The sequence below is a fragment of the Cebidichthys violaceus genome, unplaced genomic scaffold (assembly GCF_023349555.1).
Source record: "Cebidichthys violaceus isolate CVI_PGR_0920_01 unplaced genomic scaffold, fCebVio1.0.p SCAF_15, whole genome shotgun sequence".
Taxonomy (NCBI): Eukaryota; Metazoa; Chordata; class Actinopteri; order Perciformes; family Stichaeidae; genus Cebidichthys; species Cebidichthys violaceus.
Genome location: NW_027176318.1, coordinates 3,227,844 through 3,249,431, shown reverse-complemented (window position 1 = coordinate 3,249,431; position 21,588 = coordinate 3,227,844). Strand labels below are relative to the sequence as shown.

The 21,588-nt window shown below is 39.3% G+C and overlaps 1 protein-coding gene across 1 annotated transcript in view; it reads left to right on the top strand.

Annotated features, from left to right (window-relative positions):
* Window positions 1-841: 841 nt before the first annotated feature.
* itprid1 (ITPR interacting domain containing 1) overlaps window positions 842-21,588 on the top strand; it is a 52,298-nt gene continuing 31,551 nt past the window's right edge. The window contains exons 1-6 of the mRNA XM_068709617.1: window positions 842-973; window positions 1,065-1,185; window positions 3,216-3,267; window positions 3,807-3,844; window positions 16,027-16,080; window positions 19,438-19,486. Coding sequence (XP_068565718.1) covers window positions 929-973; window positions 1,065-1,185; window positions 3,216-3,267; window positions 3,807-3,844; window positions 16,027-16,080; window positions 19,438-19,486 — 359 coding nt within the window. The 5' untranslated portion in view covers window positions 842-928. The remainder of the gene's footprint in view (window positions 974-1,064; window positions 1,186-3,215; window positions 3,268-3,806; window positions 3,845-16,026; window positions 16,081-19,437; window positions 19,487-21,588) is intronic.

The following is a 21,588-nucleotide window of genomic DNA, read 5'->3' as shown; positions in this document are numbered from 1 at the left end:
GCTTGGAAAAGGAGGGCTGAGCTGAAGGTCATGTTGTTGCTTGCTGTCTGCAACCTCACCACTAGATGCCACTAAATCTCACACACTGTTCCTTTAAGGCTAGTAATCATCAATGATGTCACTGCAAAACTGGTGCGCTTTGTTGTTAACTAAAGTGAAAGTAGTTCTACATAAACAGTACAGTACGGATGTTGTTATTATTTATTAACTATTAAGCTATCTGACAACATATAATGTTCAGTTTGTTTGCTAACTCAAACCCAAAAGTTTTACCAAAAGGTTTTTTTCAAATCAATCGAGTTGTTTCTATCAGACATGTCAGAAATACCAGTGACAAGTGTGTGTGTGTGTGTGTGTGTGTGTGTGTGTGTGTGTGTGTGTGTGTGTGTGTGTGTGTGTGTGTGTGTGTGAGACACAGCTAAACATTAAACAACTACAACATTTGCATGATGATATAAATATAGACACAAAACAAATGGGTGTTATTGTGACAAGAAGAGACACATCGTTAGGGAAAAACAATGCAAAACATTGACAAGAGTAACATGAACCCATTACACATTTGAACTGATTTTACCCTCAATTGCAAGCTATCGAATGACTTGTGAAAAGGACTAAACTTCAGTGGAAAAGTATTAAACTAACAACTAATTTCCTCCTACTAATTAAGGACTTCTAGTTCTTTTTGTTGGAAGAAATGTATTGTCCTCTGACCACACGCAAGCAGGAAGTGATAAAAGAGGAGCAGGAAAAGATGGACGGTATCAACAACACATATCCTCATATTTCCTTGTAGGGTGACAGAGTCTACTAGAGTGTCATTTGCATCTCCCTGCTTTGCTCAAGCATGCTTAGAGGAGCTGAAAGAGAACTGCTGTCTGCTGCTTCACAGGCTCCTCACTATTGATCAGCTCAGCTGCTGCTGTCGATGTATGTACAACCAAAAGTTATCCGGGTCATTCCAGTTACACAGGTAAGTGCTGTAAGCATTCGTGACTATGCTTTTCTGGTGTTGTTGTGCATCTGTTGCTCCTCATATGAGCTGTGGTTCCCAAACACTCCAGTTTCTTTCCATGGCGTCTGAAAGAGCTCGGGCCAAAAGGACCAATCTGGTTGCATCCAGGGTCCACTGGAACCAAATGGACCCTCCTGAGTTCATCACAGCTCAGGACCAGCAGGCTCACGGTAGGGAAGCTATGAGCATGTTCTTGGCAGCCCACAATACATACTGAAATCAAATTCCATTTACTGCGAATCATCTTATTGCAATTATTTTCAAAGGTTACTTTTTAGTGACTTTGAACTTGCTTGAGTCAACATCAGTGAACAACAGGTCGGCTGTTATTGTTGCGCAGTGAAGCAGTTTTAAAAACACACGTACACAGTGTGGATTAAACTGTGTTCAAGTTGTTGTTGTTGTTAGGTAGCTTCATTTTAGTGTAGATATACTTCAGGAAATGTGATGTGCTTTGGAAAAAATGTGCTTTGGAAAAACAGGTGATTTGGAGACAGTGGAGTAAAACATCAAAATTGCTGTTTATACAAATAGTTCTTTTATAAATGAAAGCATCAAATTAGGATCATGATGAGGGAGAGTTTAAACCTTCCCTGCACCGGCCAAGTTATTAAGTTCTTAACAATGACAAAACATGACATAGCATGAAATTATTCCAGAGTAACATGTGTTTTTCTGTCACCATGAGAGAGTTGTGATTTAGTTGTGAAGGTTCTTACCTTCTGTACTTCTCGTCTATTGTCATGGTAAATTGGACTCTACGAAGTCACTGATCTGGGGACACAGTGACATCACTTTAAAGTCAGACTGCTTAAAAAAAAAACACAAGCAGTCAGGTAATCCGACATCTCAGCATTATTAATAGGTTGTAATAAATGAGCAGTTATTGTGTCAGGCTGGTGGTGTGTTGGTAGGGCTCTCTATTCAATTTACACACATTTTAATTTGTAGAGTTTACATCCACATACAGCTTCGATTAATTGATTGCATTTACATTTTCCATTTAATATCTTAATTGTTCACGTAGACAAGGTATTGTCTCATATATAATTTGTAAATCACCAAAATTATCCAGTAAAAGATCATCATTTTAAATTGAGGCACCAAGATGACAAATCTGTCATTGACATGACAGGAATTCTTCTTTCTTTGTGAATTCAGTAGAGGACCCTGGCTGAGCAGTTCTACTAAGACCATGGGCCTGTTGTTCGAAAGTAGAATAAAGCCAGGTTGGACAAAGTCTCATAAGTTCATCCTGGCTTAATTGGTTGTTCGAACGCCGAGCCAGACTGAGGAGGGGCGGCTTTGTCAAGCCAGGTCTAACTAATTCGAGTAAGTGCGCGGCCCCGGCTTTCTTCAGTAGACCACAGAGATTGATCACTGATGAGACGACAGGTGTGGACACTTTCCTCCAATGAACAGCGGATCTGAACGCTGACGTAAGGTGACACACCTCTCATAAAATGAAGCACCGCTGCTGTCTTGAAGTTTGGAGACGGACTGATTAAATGAGTAGTGTAATTAATTGCAAGCACCTTTGGAAGTGCAGCCATTTCTAATTACTGTAATGACTGCAATAAAATCAGATTTGAGCTGGCAAACAATATGAAGGGTGTTTATTTACAATGACGAACACACGAATAGGCCCCAATTATGAAAAAGAACTATCGTAATAGGCTAACTTTATTTCTTTTTTTAATTTGATCATGTTTTGTTTTATTTCTTTTTTTAAAATAATAATTTAGCCTACGTGTTGTTTGTTTAAAAACGAGGCCAATGCGTAGCCTTCATCAGAACATGGAATGACTGTATAAAACACATTCATTTCTGATCAGCGCAGCCGCTGACTCCAAAGATAAGACAACAGAATCAACTAAGCTTGGCATTGAGCCTGGTCTGGAGCAGGCTAGCTGCAGAGAATAAATCACCATGGTAACTTGACCAGGATAAAGTTATCCAGCTTTCGAACAACCGACTGCAGGCTAAATTCAGCCAGGATAACCAACATATCCCGGCTTAATCCCTTATCAAGGTTTCGAACAACAGGCCCCAGGAGGCTCAGAGGACATGTTGTTGTTGTTGTTGTTGTTCAGTGGTCAGCTCTCAGTGGAGGCTTCCTACTTCTGTCACTTTAAATGTTTGCTATCGGAGCTTATTGTCACCGGCTTTATAATAATTTGTTGCATCATGTCAACCACAGGAAATTGGAGCCAGGACAGCGTCAGGAAATGGCTCACCACAACTGTCACTGAGTGAGTGTCAGTGAGATGAACCCTTGACTGAAAGAAAATCCATGAAAATAAGCTTTTTTCTAGGTTTACAAATAATGGTGTCGTGGTTTGAGTAAAGCCTGATTCATTCTGAAAGTAATATATGACATATAACAACACCAGTGGCAATCATTCATTTGTGCCTTTTTAATAACAAGTTATAAAGTAACTAATTCATGGTATCAGGTACTGAACTCAAAAACATATAGAAATAATGACTAGATGTGGCCCTTATGATCTGTATTAGTTTGTCAAATATTGAATAAATAGATGAATGTTTGAGGCGTTAGGTTTCAGTTGTACTGTGTCTTCCTCTGACTTGTCTTTCAATGAACTGATCGTTTACACTCTCTCTTATGTGCTATATTTGAAAGATACCGTAGAAATATTTGGGTGGTACACGCCAGACACCGTACCATATGTTTATAAAGGATATCGCACAGCATTTAATACTATCACAATATATTGCCCACATCACATTTGTGTCCCTCCTTCTAAGAAAATGTGACCTGTGTTTGCAGAGAGGATGCAAAGCGGGAGCCGGCGTGTAAAGCTGCAGGTACGTCCAATGGAAATCTCTCTGTGTCTGCGTCCCTGTAGAGAGCTGTCTGTCTTTATACTCGGTCAGCTTCATACTGTGTGATTCAGTGGTGCCGGATGGTAAGTGAAGCCTTTTTTTAAATGAATTTCTGCAGTGGTCTAGTGAGTAGTGAACTCTCACGTGAGTGGAAGGAGGTGAATAGTTCTAGTTCAGTTGTGAAAATGAATGTTGAAGCTGCATGTGTCACAGATGTTATCAGAGAGTCAGAGACTAATGCAGACATACAGTAGCTGCTGTGCAGTGAAATGCACAGTTGCATAACAGGCTGGCTCATAGAATATCTTCCTGCTGCTTTAGTGTAAGAAATGAATTGATTTTTTTTAATTTTTTTTTTTTATCAAATCCAAATTAAACTGTTATTTATTCAGATCACTTGCTACAGTTCATCATCATTGGTTAAAAGGTGTTTATTTTCACATTTCCTTTCGTGATGCTGAATTTAAAATCTTCTTTATGAGCTGCACTTTGATGAATTTAATCCTTGTTGTTGAGCAATGCGTGTTATCTAACCCTACACCCCCCCCCCCCCCCCCCCCCCCGCCAGCCCTGAGGCCAGCCCATTCAAACAGCATGCAAATAGTGGTTGAGAAAACCATGGGAATGGCAAATTGCTTCTCATGCCTCTGCCTGCTCCTCCCCCTCGCCTTCAAATAAAGTAACATAATGCCTCATTTATACTTGAGAGCACCTCCTGAAAAATGTGACAATGCACCGACAGCACTAATGACCTCACTGTCAGTGGAAATGTTGCTATGCTGTAAAATCATTGCTGTACAATCTTGGATCGAATCTACAATGATTCTCACCGTGGCTAAATGCTACTGCTTCCTGGCTATGGTCTAGAGCAGGGGTCAATAATAGGCGGTCCAGATCCGGACCCAGACGTATGACAGATGGATAATTGAGAATTATACATTTTGGCGGAGTGCTTCTATTTGAACCTGCACAGCTTTTCTAGCCTTTACAGTACTCGGTCAGCAGTCCAGGAAATACACCGACCAATTACATGCATTGTAAATCATCTCACGTGACGCTACTCAGCCAATCAAATATGTGTATTCTGAAATGCACCATGAGCCGAGTGAGATTTGTACACAGACAGGGGAGAGACGGAGAGAGAGAGAAGTAAGTCGGAGAAGCAGTTTCACATGGCATGCTCTAAAAAGAGAAAAGTGGACCGAGAAAACAGAGCTTTTAACAAAGAATGGACGGACTCTTATTTGTTAATTCTTCCTGCTGGCGCTACAAAACCACTCTGTCTCATATGTTCAGATACCATGGCCATTACCAAATGTGCCAATGTAAAACGCCACTACGAGACCTAAAATAAAATAAAAAAATAATACCCACCCCCAAGCAAACATACCCACTCCAATCTGAACTGAGGGCAAGATGTTAAGATGTGTAGAGATTGTTGATTATAAAGTTGAATGAGACCGTTATGATGTGAAATGGATTTAACAAAGTTTTAAAAAAAATATTTTTTGTGTATTTTATTTTTAGATGAAAGAACATTTATTTATGTATTTCTATGTATCATTTATAATCCATCCAGTTAAATTTGAAAACTGAGAATAATAATTGTTCAAATAGATTTGATGTGTACTTTCTTTATTTAATTTGACAGTTGTTGACTACACAGAGACGTTGTTACTACTACTAGGCTTCTTGAATATATTTATACTAAATAGCACACGTTAGATAGTATTGTAATGTTCCGGACCTTTGCACGAGGAGATTTACTCAATCTGGACCTTTTGGAATTTTAATTGAATACCCCTGGTCTAGAGTGACACATTGTCGCAAATTTGGAGGCATTTTCTCCCATGGGACTTCTTACAATGAGCTAAGGATTTGAATAGGGAAACTGGTTGGTAGGCTTTGAGATAGAAAGCATGCTGGAGATGTGGCTAGCTGGCAAGATGTAAGGTATTCACAGCCTGTGGGAGGAATTACAATTTATGTCTTGAGATAACTTCTCATACGATTTATTGAATTGAAATATCTCACAAAAAATAAGCACCATACAGGAGCATGTGACTATCTTGCTATATGCTCATTATTGAAATGCATATATGGCAGGGTGTAACCCAGGGGTCACTAATAGGCGGACCGCTGTCCGGACCCAGACGCCCTGGACCTAAAACCGAAAGATAATTGAGAATTATAACATTTTGACGGAGCGCTTCTATTTTAACCGGCGCAGCTTTTCTAGTCTTTACGGCACTCGTTCAGCGGTCCAGGAAGCACACTGACCAATTACATGCGTTGTAAATCATCTCACATGATGCTACTTGGCCAATCAAACGAGTCAATTCTGACAAGTTTCCCGACTCAAGTGAGATTTACACACACAGGGAGAGACGAGGAAAGAAAGCGAAGAGTAGAAGAATTACGTGAGTGAGAAGTTATATCACATGACGTTCTCCAAAGAGAGAAAAGTGGTCAGAGAGACCAGAGTCTTTAAACAATAATGAACAGACTCTTATAGGTTATTTCTTCCCATGGTCAGTTTAAAACCAGTATGTCTCATGCGTTCAGAGACCGTGACGATTATTAAAAGCGACAATGTGAAGCGCCACTACGAGACAAAGCACAACTCTTTTTAGCAAACGAACCCACTCACATCTGAAATGAAGTCACAGAAAATAAACAATCTAAGAGCTCAATATGATCAGAACCCTAACACGTTAGTTCACTGTCCAACAATGATGTTAACAGAGAGGAATAGAGCTGAAACAAGTGGTTTAATAACCACAGATAAAGTCCCTGAACACAACTTTCTCTTATTAGCAGATGAGAAAAATATAATATCATAGTTTTCTTGATTGACATCACTTCACACCTGAATGAACTGAATTTAAAACTGCAGGACAATTCAGTGAAATACATTTTTCTAAAATTAAGTACTTTATTTTAAGACTCACATTTTTTTTCAAAAGCTTTCTGTAATGTATTTTATTCTTTAATCTAGTCCTTATTTTAATTGAAGCAAGAGAAGCTCATGCATTTATTAATATGTCTTATTTATAATTCATCCAGTTAAATTTGAAAGATGACAATAAATATTGTTGAGATATTATTCAATTGAACTTTCTTTATTTGATTTGACAGTCAGTTGCATACAGCTGTTAATACAATTGTTGGCTAATTCCATATATATGGGACTAAATCATAGCACAAGTTAGACATTATTGTGATGTTCCGGACCTTTGCATGAGGAAATTCTCTCTAAATGGACCTCGATGTACTTTAATCGAATACCCCTGGTTTAACCCACTGCAAACTAACTCTATACAAATATACACACTAACAGAACCGCACCAAGGGGTTAGATGCAAACCTTACAAGTTCCACAAAACACAAAGACCAGAAGGTGAGACAGTGTTAAGGCTACCACAGCACTAACACATCACATACTAAATTGATTGAAAAAGAGAGTGTAGTTAAAACATTATTGTTCTATTATTACATGCACTGTTCAAGCACTTTTTTAAGCAGTCAAAATAGCTCATCTTTAGAAGCCCAAAGCTGAAAAACTATCCAATACCCGCCACATATTTTCTCAAAAAATACACACTATTCAGACCACAGGAGCATGTGAATATCTTGAAAAATGTTTGCCAGGGTACAATCCATTGTAAACTAACAAGATACAAATATGCACACGAACAGAATTGCCAGGCATGGGCCTCTGTATTTCCACACCAAGGGGTTGGATGCAAACCTTACCACAAAAGACAAAACCAGATGATGGGACAGTGTAAAGTCAACACATCACATGCTAAAAGCGCCCACTCTGTTGGGATTGGTCAACCACATATCCCATGCGTAGGAAATGTCCCACCTCTTACCATGAACAGAATTTCGCTCTAAAGGCTCACTGAGCGGCCACAAACACTGTTGTAACCATGGTAACAATAGCATCTGTCCTGCAGCGACTCAGTTATTGAAAGTCAGGAGGAAGAAGCTGATAGACTCGACCCACCGTCGCAAACCAGGACTGGAGCAGGACGTTTCACAGGGGTAAGTTATGGTCTAGCTGTCTTATATTTTATATGTAAAGTTATAACTGTCACTTCTTTACATTGCAGTGACAAATATCCGTTGATGACTGAAGTTTTGTTTCTTTTCAGAATCAGAATCAGCTTTATTGGCCATGTATGCGTACGCATACAAGGAATTTGACTACGGTTTACACATTGCTCTCAACGTACATACACTTACAATGAACAAGAAAAATATAAAAAATAAAACAAGGACAACAAAAAAGTATAAACATTTAACAACTATGTACAATAAAAACATATATATCCAAAAGTGTGTATATATATATATATATATATATATATATATATATATATATATATATATATTAGTGCTGGGCAACGATTACAATTTTTAATCGCGATTAATCGCATGATTTTCTGTGATTAATCATGATTAATCGCATTGATATGCACAAAGTTCAATAATTAATTCAAAAGTAGTGTATTGCGCACTTATTTGAAAAGTACTGCTATATGAATAAAAGTGCAATAACATTTGGTTTGCAAACACTTTAAACAAACAAGGTGCTTTTTAACAGCAATATTCCCTTTACACAGTAGCATTTATAATTCTTGCACTATCTGTGCTAAGTGTGCTGACTTTATTTGAAACGTTCCACTGCTGTGCAACATGAATAAAATGTTCCGCACACGTTTCAGCAAAATGTCTGTCTTCTGTTTTCATTACAGTCAGAGCATGTGAATGCAGCTCCCACTGTTCATCAATATAATGCACTGTAACTCCGATGTTATTATGGTTACCCAGCGATGTCCAGTAGTTTCCAGTTGGTGCACGTTGTAACGTCGTCGCTTTTGTAGTCCTCTCCTGTTCATACAACTCATGTATTCTTCTTGTGATGGTGCGTCTTGAGGGAGGCTCATACGTGCCGCCATTCGTTGCGATCCGAAGAACGTTCCTCAGACATCTTCCACAATACCAATTGGCCTGCAGTTTGTAGCTATCCACTTCGCTGTGGCATTTGTTAGCTTGTCTTGCTCTTCTTTATTTATACTTCTCCCACACGCTGCATCTTACGTTTGTTTGGATGATTTGCTGGCATCAACGGTGTGTATTGCATTTTAAAAAAAAACTGCGTTAATGCACGATAAAATAAGCATCGTTGTTAATGAATGCGTTAACGCGATAATAACGCGTTAAGTTGCCCAGCACTAATATATATATTTATGAACATAAACCTATATAACAACAATGGCAATGGAAATTAGGTGATAGTGTAAATGGTGGTAATAGTGCAAACAGAGATAATACTTCAGTATGTCTGATTAATTGTTCACCAGAGTCACAGCCAGTGGAAAAAAGCTGTTCCTGTGTCTGGTGGTTTTGGCGTACAGTGTTCTATAGCGCCTACCAGAGGGGATGAGTTGGAACAGCTTGTGTCCAGGGTGTGAAGCTCTGCAGTTTCCTGCCCACCTCCTGAGTCTGGAGGTGTACAATCCGTTGTAGTCTGTTTCTGTCCTGTTTAGTGGCTGATCCAAACCACAGTAAAACAGAATCAGCAGCTCCTGAGGCAGGTTGAACTTCCTGAGCTGGCGCAGGAAGTACAACCTCTGCTGGGGGCTTTTTCCTGATTGTGTCAATGTTGGAGGCCCACTTCAGGTCCTGGGAGATTGTGGATCCCAGAAACCTGAAGGTCTCCACAGCGGACACAGTGCTGTTGAGTATGGTGAGGGGGGGGCAGTGTTGGAGGGCTCCTCCTGAAGTCCACTGTCATCTCCACAGTTTTGAGCTTGTTCAGCTCCAGGTTGTTCTGACCACACCAGAAGACCAGCTGTTCAACCTCCCGTCTGTACGCAGACTCATCACCGTCCCTGATGAGGCCGATGACCGTTGTGTCGTCTGCGAACTTCAGGAGTTTAACAGTTGGGTCCTTTTGAGGTGCAGAAATTTGTGTTGAGGGAGAAGAGCAATGGGAAGAGCACACATCCCTGGGGGGTGCCAGTGCTGATAGTCCGGGTGCTGGATGTGATTTTTCCCAGCCTCACCTGCTACGTGGTTTGTGATCCACTGACAGGTGGAGACTGGCACAGTGAGCTGGGAGAGTTTTGGTTCAATTTCTGGGATGATAGTCCTGAACGCTGAGCTGAAGTCCACAAACAGAACCCTTGCATATGACCCTGGGGGGGAGTCGAGGTGTTGCAGCATGTAGTGCAGTCCCATGTTGACCGCATCATCCACCCACCTGTTTGCATGGTAGGCAAACTGCAGGGGGTCCAGCAGGGGCCCTGTGATGTCCTTCAGGTGGGTCAACGCCAGTCTCTCAAATGATTTCATGACCACAGACGTCAGGGCGACGGGCCTGTAGTCATTTGTTGTTGAATGTGCAGACATTTTTTTGTCAGCACACACATGTCCTCACAATAACTGATGTATGATGTCACAGTGTCAGTGAGCTCATCCAGGTCTGTAGCAGCAGCCTCAAAAACACTCCAATCAGTGCAGACAAAGCAGGACTGTAACTCCAGCTTTGCCTCGTTGGCCCATCTCCTTATAGTCTTCACCACAGGCTTTGCAGATTTTAGTTTCTGCCTGTAGGTTGGGAGAAGATGAACCAAACAATGATCCGAGAGTCCCAAAGCTGCATGGAGGACTGAGCGATATGCATCCTTTAGTACAGTGTAGCAGTGGTCCAGTGCGTTTTTGTCCCTGGTGCTACACTTAATAATGTGCTGTCTGTATTTTGGCAGTTCTTTGCTGAGGTTTGCTCTGTTTAAGTCCCCGAGAACAATGAGCAGGTAGTCTGGGTGTTTGTGCTCTGCTCAGCCAGGTGTTGGAGGGACTCACTCACACAGGCCTGTTGTGGGATGTAAACACCGGCCAGAATGAATAAGGAAAACTCCCATGGTGAATAAAATAGTTTGCTGTCAATGAAAAGTGTTTCTGAGGGCTGCATGATTCCTATAACACTGTGACATCTGTACACCAACCTTTGTTAATATAGAAGTTGATTCCGCCTCCCCTCATTTTCCCCGACAGTGCCGTTACGCGGTCCGCTCGGAGGAGTTGGAAGCCCGGCAGATGTAGTGCACTGTCTGGGATGTGCTCACCAAGCCAGATTTCAGTGAAGCACAGGGTGGCGGATCTGCTAAAGTTCGTGTTTGCTTTGTTGAGGAGCAGCAGTTCGTCCATCTTGTTGGCCAGAGAGCGGACATTCGCCAGATGGATTGATTGAAGTGCAGTTCGGAATCCCCGCTGCTGCAGTTTAACAAGCGCTCCTTCTCTTTATCTAAGTAACACCAGCTAACAATTACACTCACGTTGCCTCAGTAGGGAAACTAAAGTTAGCTACTAACATGTTCCCTGTTAAAACCTAATGTGTTTTATTAGTGACTTTGGTAATGTTATGTAGAGTACAACAGATTTAGAGATTACATGTTTGTGTTGTATACAGTAACAACATAAATGTCATCCTAACTGTAACCTTTCTGCTAAAATGTAGCTGCATTTTACAATCCAATCCTGGCTGTTATTATTTCTGTAATCAACAATATGATCAAGTAAAATTGTTGCTTCCTGGATTAATACTTGTCCTCTGCAGTGATGTTGCCTCCTGAGTCATTTGCTATATTATAACACAGCATTTCTTGTAAATCAGTGTTATTTTCCTCATTAGGTTTTGAGACAAATGAACCAGGTTTGTGTTCCTTTGTAAATACTGTACAGTGTTTAGCTGCAATGGTAATGATGTGTGATCCTCTCCATACAGGCGATACCGGCCTCTCGCCTACCGGAACTTTGTCAGCTGGTACTATTAGGATGATGAGGGTCGCCATCCCGTCATTGTGTTGTATTTCAGATCCTTGGGGATGGGAATTGTCTTCAACTCGTCAACAAATGGAGTCTTCAAATACAAGCCTCATCAGTTCATCCACGTACTCTGTAATAACATAGCATTTAATAGTCATTCATTTGTTTTAAACCAAGTATGCTTCCTTCCTTATTTATATTTAAAAGGTAATTCAAATTTTATTTTCATTGTATTATGTTTGTTAAAAAAAATAAAAAATATTTTACAACTTCTAGGGTCTGCTTTAACTGTTTTTACTTTACTAATGAGTCACATTGCCTTAAGAGGTTACAGAATCCGTTACAAAGTGTATTTATTACCTGCACAACAAATGTCTGCATTTCAAGGTATCATGTCTGATTTTAGTGTCACAGATTTATATTGTGTTATCAACCCTACATCTAGACAGTATAGTTTTTACTCAAACAGACACAAATCTTATTCTAGAATAGACTATCTGCTAGCTAGTTCAACCGCATTTTCTCAAATTCATTACGTTAACATTCTCCCCTGTTTGTTATCAGATCACAGCATAGTCACCTCTAAATTAACCTTGGCATGTACACCCATAAGAGCTACAAGATGGCGCTTTAATGTAACGCTACTGAGAAACGATGAGTTTTGCACGTATTTCAGAAAATTCTGGGACCACTAATGACCCGCGTATCCTTTGGAACTCTATTAAAGGTTGTATAAGGAACACTGCAATCTCATACTCTTCTCATCTCAATAAAACTAGACTAGGCCAAATTAATGATTACGAGACCACTCTAAAAAGTTTGGAGTATGATCAGCAAAATACTAACTTCTCAGATGATAGGGGAAACAAATTAAATCAATAAAAATTAAATTAAACTCCCTCTTAAGAACCAGAGCAGAATTTATAATTCCCAAATCTAGAAGGAACTATTACTTCAACGGTTCCAGACCAAGCCACCTGTTGGCTTTAAACCTACATAAGGGTGAGAAGTTGTATTATATCTATTGACTCTGGCCTGAAAACGTTGTCGGACCCTAAAGAGAGAAACTCAGAATTTCATTAATTTTACTCTAAACTGTATGCTTCCGAAGTTCACTTTGACAAAGCTAAATGTGATAACTTTTTACAAAAAGTGACACTCCCAACTCTCTCTTTGGATGAGTGTAATGACTTAGGGGCCCACATCACTCTGGCTGAACTTAGAGCTGCCATTGTGGGGATGAAAAGGGGAAAAACACCGGGATGGAATGGTATTCCCCCTGAATTTTACTTCACTTTTTGGGATCTGTTAGGTCAGTTTCTACTGGACATGATTAACTGTTCTATTGAAATTAATTGCTTTTTAGACGACATTAATTTAGCTTTATTATCGGTATTACCTAAATCTGGCAAAGATCCTACCCTATGTAGCAACTACAGACCCCTGTCCATCCTTACTACCGAGATTAAGTATTTGCACGTGTATTGGCATGACGTCTTGAACCATATATGACCAGATTGGTTCACTATGACCAGACGGGCTTTATTAAGTCACAATTGGCTTCTGATAATATGCGCCGCCATCTGCGCATTATTCATGCTATGAAAGATATCGCGTCCCCAAGTGCTGTCCTTAGCTTGGATGCTGAGAAGGCTTTTGATAGGGTTGAATGGGATTATTTGTGGGAAGTATTGGGAAGATTTGGATTGGGGACAAATTTTATTAAATAAAAACCCTACGGCTATGATTGTTACTAATGGGATTGCCTCCCCCCGATTTCACATTACACGTTCCTGTCTTGAAGGCTGCCCCTTTAGTCCCTCTTTATTTGCTTTGTCACTTGAACCACTGGCACAAACTCTAAGAGAACACCCATCTATTTTTCCAATAACTTTCAATGACACCAGTCATGTAATTTCTTTATATGCTGACGATATTTTAATATATGTTGACAAAGCCCCTATTTCTATCCCTCACATTTTAAGCACCTTTGCAGAATATAGTTCCTTGTCAGGTTATAAAATTAACTAAACCAAATCAGCTCTTTTACCATTAAATCAACATTTGATACAGAGATCCCTACCTTAATTCCCCTAATACAATCATCTCAAAAAACTATATGGGCATTTATAAATGTGTTGAATCTGACTTTAACAGATGGACTCACAGTTCAAAATCGCTACAGACTCGCCCTTTCTCCACCATCTAATTATTGGAATAAACTTAACTCCTTAATTTCGAAGTTTATATGGGGAGGGAAACAACCACGGGTTAAAATGATCACATTACAATGACATAAATCTAAAGGTGGTCTTTCGGTACCAAATTTTAAACACTATTTGTGGTCTTTTGTTTTGAGACCACTTTCAACCTGGTTGAATCCAGATGCATCGGTATCTTGAAAACCAATTGAAGAAAATCTTGCCTTACCACGCAGGTTAGAGGACCTAGTTTTCTCTAATATTCCGCTCAAACAATCTAAACTCTGCCTTGGCCCAATTATATCATTTGTATTATCAACATGGCGCATAACTGAAAAGGAGACCAAAACAAATCTCAAATGGCATCTCGATACCCCAATTTTTAATAACTGTCTACTACTTACTGGTGGGATCCCATTTTCATCAACAACATGGCCAAGCAAAAAGGTACATAAACTGGCAGATATCTTTAATGAGAATGGTCTGAGGTCATTTAGTGATATACGTAGTACCTTTAATTTACCTGGGTCATCATTTTTTCTATACCTACAACTAAGGTCATCACTCAAAGCATATGGGGTACCATGGAATGATCCTTTGGGATCACATCACTTACATACCATCTTGAATACACAAGGCCAAACAAAGGGATTAGTATCAAAACTGTACTCATTCTTTTCTGTCCCTTCTTATAAACCTCTATGTATCGAACGGGTCTGGACTAAAGGCCTCGAACACCTGACGGAGAACGTGTCATTGGACTGAGATTACATTTGGAAAACCATAACTGAAACCTCTAAAAATCCTAATGAGACACATCTTAACAGATACATCTTAACTTTCTTCACCGAACTTACCTCACACCTAGGAAAAGTTTCTTAATCAAAGTAATTCCATCACCATTATGTACTCTTGTACAGAAGGACTTGCTGGTTCTTTTATGCATATGATTTGGTTTTGCAAAGATGTAACTCTCTTTTGGAAAATGGTATGCTCCTTTTTGACAAATGTTCTGAACTATGTAGTTCCATGCATTCCGACTGTACTGCTCCTAAATGACATGTCCCTGCTAAAACTATCACAGTAACAAAAACGCACCTTACTAACCGGCTTAACAGCCGCAAAAAACCCCCAAAAAAACTTTGATTTATTCTAATTTCTTTATTATTATTTATGTGTATATGTGTTTATGGATGTATATGTGTGTGTGTGTATGTATATGTATACATGTGTGTATGTATGTATGTGTGTATGTATGTATGTATTCATTGTAATGTATGGTTGATTTTTAATGCATATCTTGAAAATCACAAAAAAAAACAGCATCTTCATGGAAGACAGTTGCCTTATTAGCAAACGCTGATGGTTTGCAATTTGTCTAAGACTTTTGGATAGGACCAGACTGTCTAGAGCATGTGTATTCAATTGACATTCAAACTGTCAAATCACACTCTCAAAGGATTTGTGCTTTGTCTCGTAGCGGCGCTTCACATTACCGCTTTTAATAATCGTCACAGGTCTGAACATATGAGACATACTGGTTTTAAACTGCCTGTGGGACGGATGGACATATAAGAGTCTGTCCATTCTTGGCTCTGGTCCACATTTCTCTTTTTGGAGAATGCCATGTGAAATAACTTCTGACTCCACCCTTAACCCAATAGAGATAGCTCTTAGAGGGCTGTTTGTTTTGTGAGCTGATTGTCTGGTCTCATCTCAATTTATAGGTGAGGTGTGGCCCACAGCAATGGCTCTTAGAGCGCTGCGCCTATACTCATAGAATCTAGAGTTATGGTATGTAACTATTGTTATAGCCCCATCTCCCTCGCTCCCTCTGTCTCTCTCAGCTAACCTCTGAAGTTGAAATATACTTGACTTTATCTTTATAAAAAGAACTCAACTGTTACCATGTTGTGAGGTACACAAGCCCATATAATGATAGCAGTGTACTCCTCAACATGTCAATGCATGTAGCAAATTAATTATCCCCATCTCCCCCGGCAGTAATTCTGATATGCTTTATGAATATGAGCCCATGCTGATGAACTACGCAAGAAAAGTAGTGTTTCTGTCAGTAATAGTATTGTCTGGTTCTTATGTTGCTGTCTCCTGTGTTCCCTGCAGAGCCTCTGAGGAGGAACTCCGTCGGTGACGATGACTTGGCCTTGGGTGTAGAAGGTAAACAGCCTCCTATTCTGGACTTTTAAGGTGCCATCCTCAGCAGGGAGTCTTTACAGTCACATTCTGCAGTTTAGGAAAGCAAGCCAATGATTTATCGATCAGTGTGTATCGTCCAACACCAACAGGGAGAGAAAGTTGCTCTAGTGTAGGCTATTTATACTGAGATGTGAAAAGTTAAGTATTGTGTGACCAGGCTCCAGCTTTCCAGTATTATGTGTTGCAACTTTAAGGGCACAAGAATGCAGGGCACACTAACGTGATATAAACAGCAATATGCTGCATTGCACTCAAAATATGTAGCTGTAGGCTATAAAAAGCTGATAAAATATGATTTCCATAAGTGCTTTACTCACTTATTATGATAATTGTGGTGATGTTACGCGTTTATGTTTACTATAAAAGAAATGTAATCAATATTCAAAACAATGAATCACACAAACAGGCACTAAAAGTTGTCAACCAAACTGCAGCAGACACCAGGAATAATATCAACATGCTAAGAAGTAGAAAATGCATCTTTTATCATGTGGACATGTAGGAAACTCATTTCAGTCGCTGGTAGCCGTGACCTCGTTCTTTTGGTCACGACCCAGAGTTTGTGACCATAGGTGAGATTTTGGAGCGTAGACCGACCGGTAAATTCTCCGGTAAAGTCATCACCAAGACGGCCCGGTGCAGGCAGTGCAGCAAAGCGCACTGTCGATCTTACCCTCACTCGTGAACAAGACCACGAGATACTAGAACTCCTTCGCTTGCGGTAGCCACTCCATCCCCATCTGGTGGGAGCAATCCACTGGTTTCCGGCAGAGCACCATGGGCTCAGATTTGCAGGTGCTAACTCTCATCCCCACCGCTTCACACTCGGCTGCAAACCGCCCCAGTGAATGCTGGAGGTCACGATCCGAGAAGGCCAACAGGACCACATCATCTGCAAACAGCAGTGAGGCGATCCCGAGACCCCCGAACCTGACGTTCTCCACCCTGCGGCTGCGCCTAGATATCCTGTCCATGAAAGTCACAACTGTTTGTAACAGTGTAGTTGTATTGTATGTTATGTCATGTAATGAGGTTTTTGTATGTATGTGTACAGATCTGCGTCCCGGACATGCACCCATTTGTCACAAACTGGCTCAGAAAATGTGACAATGAGGGAGTCCACGGAAGGGATTACCGTAAAACAACCATAATGTATTAAACCCAGGAACAAAACAAACATATGACAAAATTAAGTTATATTTTTTGTTTTCTTCTGTCTCATTTCATTAAGTACAAGTGCATAATGTAAAATCTTATTTTCAAGTGGGTCCGGATGAGTAATACAATATAAAATAAAAATTTTCATATAAACTTTCCACAAAAAGCACGTCAAATAATTAACATCTTAAACTTGGAGGAACTTTACATAATTAAGTATCTGTTCTTCCCATGAACCAGATAGAAGATGTGGAGTAAGATTGTATTTATTGGAAAACTCCAGACATACCTAAGTGTTTCAGTGTTTCACAATTCAATTTGATTTATATATTTGGAGTCACAATTTAATTCAAAATCGATTCTCGATTCAAAATGATTCCCAATTAAAAAAACATTCTCGGTGCATTACATCGAGGTGCTAATTTCATAATCTAATCCAGTCCACTGTGCACAAAGATTGTGGTGTGGCAAATTATGGCATGAAAGCAGAGAAAATTGTGTATAGGATTATGGAGATGGTTTTTATATTTGAAAAAGTTATATCAACTGATTGCATTAAACACACAAAGGCAACATGTATTTATTCACGCTTAACTTGCACAAATAAACCCTTTTGACCAAAAAGTTTTAGTATTTCTCAATTCTCAGTGACTTCAAAAACGGGTTTAAGTTATACAGAAAAATAAAAATGCTGCCTGCTACTGTACATAAATATAATTGGTAGGCTCTCAGTTTCAAAGATACATTGTACACAAAATTAGACATATATTGTACTATATATATATATATATATATATATATATATATATATATATATATATATTTTATTGTCCAACAAGCACAGGACTTTCATTCAACAAACATATTTATTTGAACCCAAACACAATCTTTCTTAAACAGGTTGTGCACCGCAGGGTGTATGTATGTCTGTATAGGTATGGTAGACATTTCGTAGGAGATCGCACAAAAATTAACAAAAACTTTTCGTAAGATATTATACCAGCCGTTGTATGAGGATACACTGACTAGGCAAATGAACAATAAATGGGAGTCTGAACTTGTTACATCATTCAAATGTTTGACCTTCACTGTACAGAATGATGTACAGTATGTGCAGAGGTTGACACTAGAAGGCTGTTTTCTCTGCGCTCACTTCAAATCTCAGTCAAAGGCATGTACCTACAAGCATAAGTTGTGACATCATAAGGTTTGGAGCCAATCATGGTCCATGGTTACGCAAATGTGATTTGTGGAAATTTAAAGCCCCAGGCTCACATAAACTAAAGAAGGATTTTTCAGTGAATTGTCCAGTAGTTAAAGTGTTCACGTCATAGATAGATCATAGATTCAGGTTCATACATTTTTAATTTTAACAATGAGGGAGAATGAGTCAATGTAATTTTCATTTCATTTTTATTTCATTTTCATTTTCATTTTCATTTTCATTTTCATTTCATTTTCATTTCATTTTCATTTCATTTTCATTTCATCGACAAAAAAAACATTTGACTTACATCAGGTCATAAACATGTTCGAGGTGAATCTATAAGCAAGTCACTTTCCACATGACATTTAACCAAAAATAAAAAATGTACACACAGAAATATGTAAAGGTTTCATTCCACTGTGGAAAGAAGTAGAAAGATCAGAGCCCTGTGGACCACAACACCACTGTCACTGTTTTTTTGTTTTTTTACCTTTAAAGGTAACTGATGAATGTCTCACAGTAATGCCTGCAGGTTAACTGGACGTTGGAGTATTTTTTTGGGGACAAAAATGATGTGTGCATGTGAGAAAAACACGGTATGGCACTAAAGAAAGAGAGAGACTACTTTCTTCTTGACACCATGCCAATGTCAAATGGAGTCCTCGTCTGGGAGGGGGAGGGGGAGGCAGAGGCAACTGCCAAAACCCAAACACCCACTGGAGGAAAAAGAAGAGAGGGAGGGAGAGGGAGACTTACCTAATATAGCTCAAAGAGCCTTGACACCAAACTTGAACAGGATGCACCGACTTTCAACCCGCAGAAAATGAAGGAGACGTTTCCCTCTGTTCTGTCTTCCTCCTTTTCTAATGTTTCTCTCTTTGCTTGTGTCACGTATGGCCTCACATGCCCTGTTTGCTTTCCTGTCCAGATAACATGACTTGTCTCTCCTGCAGCGTCTTTATATGGTAGCCAGAGGGTGAGGACAGTCCAGGAGTTTCTGCGGTAAGTACGCCTCTCTTCTTCTTGTTCTCATCTCCTGTCAGATGTACAGAACCTTCAGCCAGTAGTGTAGAGTGAAGCACAGTGCTAACGCAACTTTGTTTAGAATGAAATTATTTGTGGATATTTTGATACTAGTGTTTGAAAGTAAAAATGAGCTAACTTTAGTATTCTAAAGCAGTAGTTTAAAGCAAGTCAGTTGAAATCAAGGTGTAAATGTTAATAATATTGAATCAAATTGGAAGACATTTCATTTTGAGGTCAGAGTTAATCAAGATTTGTGTTGCAGTTTGCAGCACAGTTCTAGTTGCATTTAAAATGTATTTGTACGTTTTTAAACATTTTAAACTGCCCTTTGAACAGGATGAATTTGAATAGACGGCAGTGTTTTAGAGGCCTGTGAAACTTGTGACATCTCGATCCAACCTACTGTATACCTTTTGTGAAGATTATAAGCATATCAATTAAATCTTGGATCAACAAATCTGCAGTATCCCTAATCTCACTTTAATGCTTTATTGGTCATTGGAACAATCCGTAAACACAGAGTTACAGGGTTTAAGTCATGTTCACCTTCCAACACAAATAAGGTTGCAAGTAGGGATGCTATTAATTAGTAAATGCCCGGAGTATTGAGAAAAAAATGCAGTTTGATCATAAGAACAGGCTAATCAATGAAAGCTGATTAGCTAATTATTTAGCTTTTTGTATTGCTGCTTAAGGCAGACAAGGAAGACATGGCAGTGTTCTCACAAACCACAGTAGATGGAGAATGTTGGTGTATATTTGAGGCTCACCATCATGTTCAGACGGCTCTCTGTCTGCTCACTGTCTTGTCTTGTGTTTATAGGCAGGTTGAGTGTTCATTATGAGCAAAGAGAGCTGGGCTTGGCTGGCTCTGATCCTTATGTTATTGTGGTAACTAGTTGCATGTAACCTTGGTCCTGTCTCTACCACCTCTATTGTTAATACTTGTCAAAGTAATTTATATGTCATGCAGAGTTTCAAACAGCCCCTTTTTTGAGATCATGAGAGACTTTGAGAGGCAGATGAACAGAATAACACAACACAAATGCTATGCTTCAGTCCAGTGATTAAAAGGGTTTCTAGAATGAAACGAATCATTAAGATAAACACATATTACTTGGCATATCCATACCCGCATAGAGGCTTTACCTCTCATCTGGTAACACAAGCACCTTCATGTTGAGAAGACCTGATAAGCGTGTGCAAAATAGGCAGAGTGATTAGACGACATTTCAATAGCTGTTCCTGTTATGTGTTATAGATAAGCACTTCACTTTTTTTTATCGTCTTTCTGATTACATTTGTTTGAATAAATACATGTTCTGTGGTTGTTTAAACACTAGAAGAACATCACGAGGTACCACTGCAGTGTGTCTTTGACTGCCAGCAGTTGAGTCAGGCTGTGATAGCAGCTTCTGGACCTGAACACATAGACGCATAACTACAAGTCATTATTTACCAGGCAAATAAGCCTCACCTCCTCCTATGCACAGCCGAGTTTGCATAGAAAGCGAAGAGGAAAGTTATTGCAATCCTTGACAGCTGTACAGAAAATATGAATCAGCTAAGAGCAGAGGGATATAAAGGATCAAGGACAGGTAACACAGGGTTCTGATCAACAAAGACCTAGATCACAATGTGAGTACACAACAGTTGTTATTCCATTTATATTCTGTATATATTGAAGATCAATCTTATGTTAAATCTCACAATGTTGGAATTTGATTAATTCAGATGTCTTTGTTCTTGTACATTGAGGTTGTGTTAGTTCAAATAGGCTATAATATGTAAGGTAATTGATTATCAAACAATAACCCACAACTTAGCATGTCTTTGAGATTAACTTTGTGTATCTGTTCTCATTGTCAACAAATCCCATGAAAAGACAAAGGCTGTGGTCGAATAGTCTTTTTTGCTAAGGAAGTACAAATAAAACCAGAATAACAAATACATGTGCAGAAAATATAGCAAACTGTCAATAAACAAATTCTCATAAACAACATAAATGATCAACATGAATAAATATTACATGTTCAAAAAGGAGTATGAATAAAAACACGCATATACCTATTCTCAAT